Source organism: Babylonia areolata, chromosome 24 (genome assembly GCF_041734735.1).
Source record: "Babylonia areolata isolate BAREFJ2019XMU chromosome 24, ASM4173473v1, whole genome shotgun sequence".
In the NCBI taxonomy this organism is placed as follows: Eukaryota; Metazoa; Mollusca; class Gastropoda; order Neogastropoda; family Buccinidae; genus Babylonia; species Babylonia areolata.
The window spans coordinates 13,519,425-13,526,924 of NC_134899.1; the positions used below are offsets into that span (position 1 = coordinate 13,519,425).

At 42.3% G+C, this 7,500-nt stretch overlaps 1 protein-coding gene across 1 annotated transcript in view; it reads right to left on the reverse strand.

Moving 5' to 3' along the window:
- The window catches only part of LOC143299039 (uncharacterized), a 91,577-nt gene that overhangs the window by 34,547 nt on the left and 49,530 nt on the right, over positions 1-7,500 (reverse strand). The window contains exons 2-3 of the mRNA XM_076612129.1: positions 3,664-4,167; positions 2,036-2,096 (exon numbers count right to left, since the gene is read on the reverse strand). Of these exons, the coding sequence (XP_076468244.1) occupies positions 2,036-2,096; positions 3,664-4,167 (565 nt within the window). The remainder of the gene's footprint in view (positions 1-2,035; positions 2,097-3,663; positions 4,168-7,500) is intronic.

A 7,500-nucleotide genomic window follows, 5' to 3' on the forward strand; every position in this document is an offset into this window, starting at 1 on the left:
TGCGTACGTGTGTGCGTGCGCGCGCGCTCATGTGTGTGTGCGCATGTGTGCATGTGTGTGTTCGTGCGTGTGTGTGTGTGTGTGTGTGTGTGTGTGTGTGTGTGTGTGTGTGTGTGTAAGCGCGCGCTTGTGTGTGTGTGTGTGTGTGTGTGTGTGTGTGTGTGAGTTTGTCTGTGTGTGTGTGTTTGATCGTAAGTTCTGGTTAAGACAGTGGGTGGTCATGCCGTATCACCTTGTGCTCTCTCTCTCTCTCTCTCTCTCTCTCTCTCTCTCCATTATCTATACATCTATTTCTTTTCGTCTCCCCGTTTCTCATCCACTCTTCTGGGCTGGCTGGCTGGCTGGCTATTTCTCCCCCACCCACTACCGTCCCTCTCTCTCTCTCTCCTCTCTCTCTCTCTCTCTCTCTCTCTCTTCTTCCTTGTTGTTTTGGTTTCGGTTTGTCTTTCTAGTAGTGACTGCCTGAAGGATGGGCAGGAGTGTCGCCAAAACAAACACGTTTGATCTCTCCCTTAGCTACCCCCCCCCCCCCCCCCCCGCCACACCCACCTCCCCCTCCCCCTCCCCCACCCCTCCATTCCCCCTTTCCCACCCGGAACAAGAACTCCCCTGTTCCTTGTATCCTGAAAGGTAGCTGCAGCCTAAAAGAAAAAGATGGGATAAGAGAAGAGGGTCAGGGGAGGTGGGTGGGTGCGGGAGTGGGTGGGAGATGAGGGTGGATGGTGAGGAGAGGATTAAGGGATAGGGGAGGAGGAGGAGGAGGGGGTGTGTGGGAGGGGTGCCGAGGAGCAATAGAAAAAGTAGAAGAAGACGAAAACGAAGACGAAGAAGAAGAAGTAGAAGAAGAAGAAGAGGGTGGAAACGCAGCCACAAGGAGAAACAGCTGTTGCATAACAATAGCGCCTAGAAAGAAGAGCAATAACATCGACAGCAGCAGCAACAGCAGCAGTAGTAATAGTTGGTCTTCTCGTAGCAACAGCAACAGCAATGGCAGTAACAGAAACAGCAGCAGCAGCTGTAGAATGCAGTATGCAGCATACTGCATACATGGTAGTAGCAGCAAAGAGATATCAATCAATGGTTTGGTAGTAAATATATGGAAGCAAGAAAAAGGAGTGCAATAATAATAAGAAGAAAGAGGAGTTGGAGGAGGAGGAGAACAAGAAGAACAAGAGAAACAAGTAGAAGAAGAACAAGAACAAGAAGAAGGAGGAGGAGGAGAACAAGAAGAAGAACAAGAGAAACAAGTAGAAGAAGAACAAGAACAAGAAGAAGGAGGAGGAGGAGAACAAGAAGAAGAACAAGAGAAACAAGTAGAAGAAGAACAAGAAGAAGGAGGAGGAGGAGGAGAACAAGAAGAACAAGAACAAGAGAAACAAGTAGAAGAAGAACAAGAACAAGAAGAAGGAGGAGGAGGAGAACAAGAAGAAGAACAAGAGAAACAAGTAGAAGAAGAACAAGAAGAAGAAGGAGGAGAGGAGGCGACAAGAAGAACAAGAGAAACAAGTAGAAGAAGAACAAGAACAAGAAGAAGGAGGAGGGGGAGGAGGAGGAGAACAAGAAGAACAAAAAAAGAAGAAGAACAAGAACAAGAAGAAGGAGGAGAAGGAGAACAAGAAGAACAAGAGAAACGAGTAGAGGAGGAAGAAGAAGGAGAAGTGAACGAAAAAAGTAATGCTGCAACAGCACATGCTCAAACACAGGCAAGGTCGTATACACAAACAGACGGGTGATATTGTCCTTCTGTCGTAAACTGTCTGCATGCTGCAGTTCTCATAACACACACACACACACACACACACACACACACACACACACACACACACACACACACACACACACACATACACACACACGCACATACACACAAACGTACACACGAACACACACACATACATACATACATACACACGCACATACACATACACACGAACACATACACACGTACACGTACACACACTCACACATGCGTGCACACATACATGTACAGACACACGCGCGTTCGTGCGCACGCACACACGCACGACACACATACCCTGTGTACTCCTGTAGCCATCATGGTCATGCCAGGCCTCAACAACCAATGTATACTTTTCCTGTAACATGTGTGACACTTTGCTGTTATTGAAATAAACACAATACACCGTCTCTCTCTCTCTCTCTGATTTCACACTCCTGCGATGTTATCTGTTCTGATTCGTTTTTCTTTGTTTGTTTTGTTTTGTTTTAGCAGAGTATGTTGTACTTGTGGTGACATTAGAAATAACCCTTATCACCCCCTTGTCAACAGACCTTTGCAGGTAATGACAATAAAATATCAAAGCGTCAAAGCCTCCCTCTCTCTCTCTCTCTGATTTCACACTCTTTCTTTTCTAGGGAAAAAAGAAACATTCGTCTGAAAATTTATCCCGGAAAAGTCTTATTAGGTACATTCTCATCTCTGTCACAGCTGATGATAAAGTACCGATATTTCAAATATATTTCTTTCATCGTTTTCAACGATGCCTTCTGTTCATTACATTATCCCAGTCACACTTCACCCTTCAGCTGGGATTGCCAGATGTAAACAAAGCCATCAATTTCTTTCCTCTGTTTCCCTTAGAAGTATAGATCATCAATGAAAATAATGACAAAAGCACACACACACACACACACACACACACACACACACACACACACACACACACACACACACACACACGCACCTACTCACTGACTTTCAAAACATACATATCATGCACATGACAAATCATCATCAGAAACAGACACACATTTTAATATTTCAAGGCAGGACTTCCGCTTTCCAAAACTGAAAAGAATGTCATGTAAATAGTAGCCATCATCAAGGCCACGATCAGTTCATGGCAATGTATTATTTACAATGGCAACCCCTTCCTCACCAGAATTATCATTCAAAAACGAGAGGAAAAGCAAACAAACAAACAAAACAACCACCAACCAACCAAATAACCAAACAAAAACAAAACAAAACAAACAAATAAACAAAACAAAACAAAACAACAATAACAACAACAACAACAACAACAACAAAACAGGTAAGAAGAACATACATCACAATTAGCCATCACTTCCAGAGAAATATGTTGTGACAAAATAGTAATAAGTACAACACAACACAACACAACAAGATACAATACAATACAATAAAATGCGATACGATACGACAGATACGACACGACACGACACGACACAGTACAATACAGTACCATTCGTTACAATACAATACAATACAATACAATAGGATACGATACGATACGACACGGTACGATAGATACGACACGACACTACTCGACACAACACAATACAGTACAGAACAGAACCATTCAAGACAATACAATACAATACACAATACAATACAATAGATACGACACGACACGACAACAACACAACATAAAACAGTATAGCACAATACAATGTAATAGGTACGACACGACACAAAACTGTAATACAATACAGATCAACACAATACAATACAATACAATACAATGCAATGAAATACCCTTCCTTGTCTTTAGTTTCTACAGTTTTAGAGTTGTGCATGCGTGTGAATGACTGGTGCGAAAGCGCTTTGATTTGTCTCTGCACAAGATCCAGCGCTATATAAATACCATTATTATTATTATTATTATTATACAAACTGACAGGCCAGGAGAAGGTGAAGGGGATGGACAGCAGGGTGTTGGGGTTCACTGTTCCACCCGTCACCCTCTCTCGCCACGTGCCGAACGGGTCCAGCGTGTTCCCACCCAGCACGTCCGACACGGCGTTCCCGAACGTGCACCCAGACTTGGAGGTCAAGGCCGCGCCAGAGGGCAAAGGTTGCTGATGGTGGGACAGACAGACACGTATGAACGTCCGACATTCCTCCTCGCACTCCTCCTCCTCCTCTTCTTCTTCTTCATCGTCGTTTTCTTTTGAAATATCGTCGTCATCAGTGTCTCCGCCACTATACTGTACATTGGTGATGTCTTCTTCTTCTTCTTCGTCTGCTCCATCGTCGTCGTCGTCGTAGTGGTGGTAGTTGAGTGTGTGGTGGGGACTGGCGCTGTCTCCGTGAGCGGAGGTACAGCACAGGCCGTCATAGGTGAGTCCCCAACCGTTGATGAGTGACGTCAGCTGCACCTCAAATACACCCGTGCTGTCACCCTGGACAGAACAAGAAGTAAGTATGTGTGAAAGGCTCATTGCAATATTGCGAGAAGTACAGGTGAAAGGCTTATTGCAATATTTCCCCGAACAAGAAGTAAGTACGGGTGAAAGGCTTATTGCAGTATTTCCCCGAACAAGAAGTAAGTACGGGTGAAAGGCTTATTGCAATATTTCCCCGAACAAGAAGTAAGTACAGGTGAAAGGCTTATTGCAATATTTCCCCGAACAAGAAGTAAGTATGAGTGAAAGGCTCATTGCAATATTTCCCCGAACAAGAAGTAAGTACAGGTGAAAGGCTCATTGCAATATTTCCCCGAACAAGAAGTAAGTACAGGTGAAAGGCTTATTGCAATATTTCCCCGAACAAGAAGTAAGTATGGGTGAAAGGTTCATTGCACAATCTCCATCTGCAAAAAGTGAGCATAGGTGAAAAGGTTATTGCAATGTTTCTTTAGAAAAGAAACACGGGTAGAAAGGTTATTGCAATATGTCAATGGATGAGAAGTATGGGTGAAAATCTTGTTGCAATATGTCAATGGATAAGAATAAGAAGTATGGGTGAAAAGCTTATTGCAATATCTCCCTGGACAAGAAGTAAATCTGACTGAAAGGCTTAATGCGCTAGCCCCCTGTACAAGTAAGTATGGGTAAAAGCTGCAACATCACTCTGGACATATGTATATATGGGTAAAAGGAGGCGTGTTGCAGTATTTCCCCTGGTAAAAAGTAAGTATTGGTAAAAGGCTTACTGCACTACCTCCCTGAACAAGAAGAATGGGTAAATGGCTCAGTGCTATATCTCCCCGGACAAAACGTAATTATGGGTAAGAAGTTTATTGTAGTATCTCCCTAAACAAGAAGTGTGGATAAAAAAAAAGGTTAATACAATATCTCCTCGGACGAAAAATAATTATGGGTAAAAGGCTTATTGCAGTATCAGAGTGTTAATGAAACACCGAAGTGCAATATATCCCTGGACAAAAGTAAATATGGTCAAAAGGCTTCTCGTAATAATATATCCATATCAATAAAACAACTAAGGTTATGGTAAGCGTGGGTGGGTAAGAAAAGTTCATTAGGTAGTCTGTCAATGCACAGAATGTGTGTTATAATCATCGTCTTTTTTTCCCCAAACGCCTGTGAATAAATCAGCGTTTTTATATACGTTCGTTCCAAATGCAAATGATGTAAAAATAAATAAATAAATAAGTAAATAAAACAGACAAAAAAAAACCCAACCCCTATGTGTCTATAATGGAGGAACAAGATAAAACTGGGATATTTCAAAAATATATTCCTCTCTCTCTCTCTCTCTCTCACTCTCTCTCACTCACTCTCTCTCTCTCTCACTCACTCACTCACTCTCTCTCTCTCTCTGCGTCCTCCAGACCAGGGCGAGGTTGCATGAACGATCTTAGTTGCACTAAGTTTATTTAGCGTGAAGAACGTTCCTAAGTCTACACAAATTCCACAGACCATGGAACATCCTTAACTTGAGCAAACTTAGCGCTGCAAAGATCGCTCTTGCAATCCAGCCCAGAGTTACAAAGTTTCAATGGAACTGAGGGAAAGCGATAGCCATTTTGTTCTTCAGGGACTACTGAGAGTCCTCGGATTTGCAGCTGGTTACCATCTGCAGAGAAGTCTTAAAAAACAAATGCAAAGAGCAGCTCTCCAAAAACTGGAGAACAACCTCTCATCTGCAAAACATTATTTCCCCCAACAAATCTGCATAAGCACCTAGCTGAGAGAAGAGAAGAGTGTTGCAGAACAGACCCAGCAGGGGGTAACGTATTTCATTTCTCGTGTTCAGTGGCGACAGGATACGTCATATTTTTTTCCCTCTGAAGAATGAAAAATAAAAGGTTTAGCTGACAAACACTTCACATAAATGCATAATCTTTCACATGTTTACGAGTGTGTACAATACGGGAAATGGAATTAGGAGGAACCGAAATGGTTGGGTTCTTGAACGGATTCTTGACGGCATGTGTTTGAAGGCTAACTGAATATAGTGTTATGTTTATGGACTCGCACACAGGTTCGGCATATGTGAAGATGGTGCGCGCGCGTTTGTGTATGTGTGTGTGTGTGTGTGTGTGTGTGTGTGTGTGTGTGTGTGTGTGTGTGCGTGCGTGCGTGCGTGTGTGTGTGTGTGTGTGTGTGTGTGTGTGTATGTATGTGTGTGTGTATGTGTGTGTGTGTGTGTGTGTGTGTGTGTGTGTGTGTGTGTGTGTGTGTGTGTGTGTGTGTGTGTGTGTGTGTGTGTGCGTGCACTTCAGTTCTATCGTTTATTCACATGGTGTTATTTTATCCGGGAAATACATAAGTACATTATGCAATTTGAATTACAAACACAGAAAAAAAAGAAGAAAAAATAAGGAAAAACAGAAACAAATAGACGACAATAAGAATCAAACAAGTGTCCAACTTAAGTGTGAAACAAACATTCAGAAAATCTCACGACAGTAAGATAACTGTTATCAACAACATATTCGAACGATCTTTTCAAAGAGCTAGGCAGTAGAAAAGTCTTTTAAGCTTCGCGTTCAAAAAGAATATGCGAATTTGAAAGCTCCCCCCCCCCACCCCCGCCCCACCCTCCACGTCGGCGTGTTATAATCATAATGATAATGTACATTTACATAGCGGCCTTTCTCTCTAAGAGCTCAGGGCGCTTTACATGAAAGAAAAATATTACAAGTTACATAAAACATTCATGACCACTCTTTCTCAAAAAAACCTCCCCCTACCCCCCCTCTCCATCACCCCCCACACGCTCTCCCCCTCCACTCTCCATACATCCAAAGTGAGCTGATATGGGTGGTGCTGGAGAATAAGGAAGCTGAGAGTGCTTATAGATAGGTTTTAAAAAGATGGGTTTTTAGTGATGAGCGAAAAGCAGAAATAGAATCAGATGCACAGATATGATGAGTGTTATGTGTTTAATAGATTTATTTTCTAAACGCACTCACTTTGAATCTGCAAAATGAGGAGTCATTTGTCTTCATGTTGATATTCCGAAGACAAAGTAAAATGAAACAGAACGACGCTCTTAAGACTTGGTCACTTTCTTGCACTCGGCACAAACTTCTTTTCTAACTTTATGTTCTTAATCTACTATTCTTTTTCTTTTCTTTTCTTTTCTTTTTTTTTTCAATAAAAAAGTAACAATGTGGTATGCATAGTGGACATCTCAACACTGCAGACAATGTCTCCTGATTTGCAGCTTTTTGGCAACTCTGTCGGCTGTTTACTGGATAAAGCTCCCAGTTGTTAAGGCACTTGAGAAAATCAGCGTTAGTTTGTTCTTTTTAATATCAAGAGATG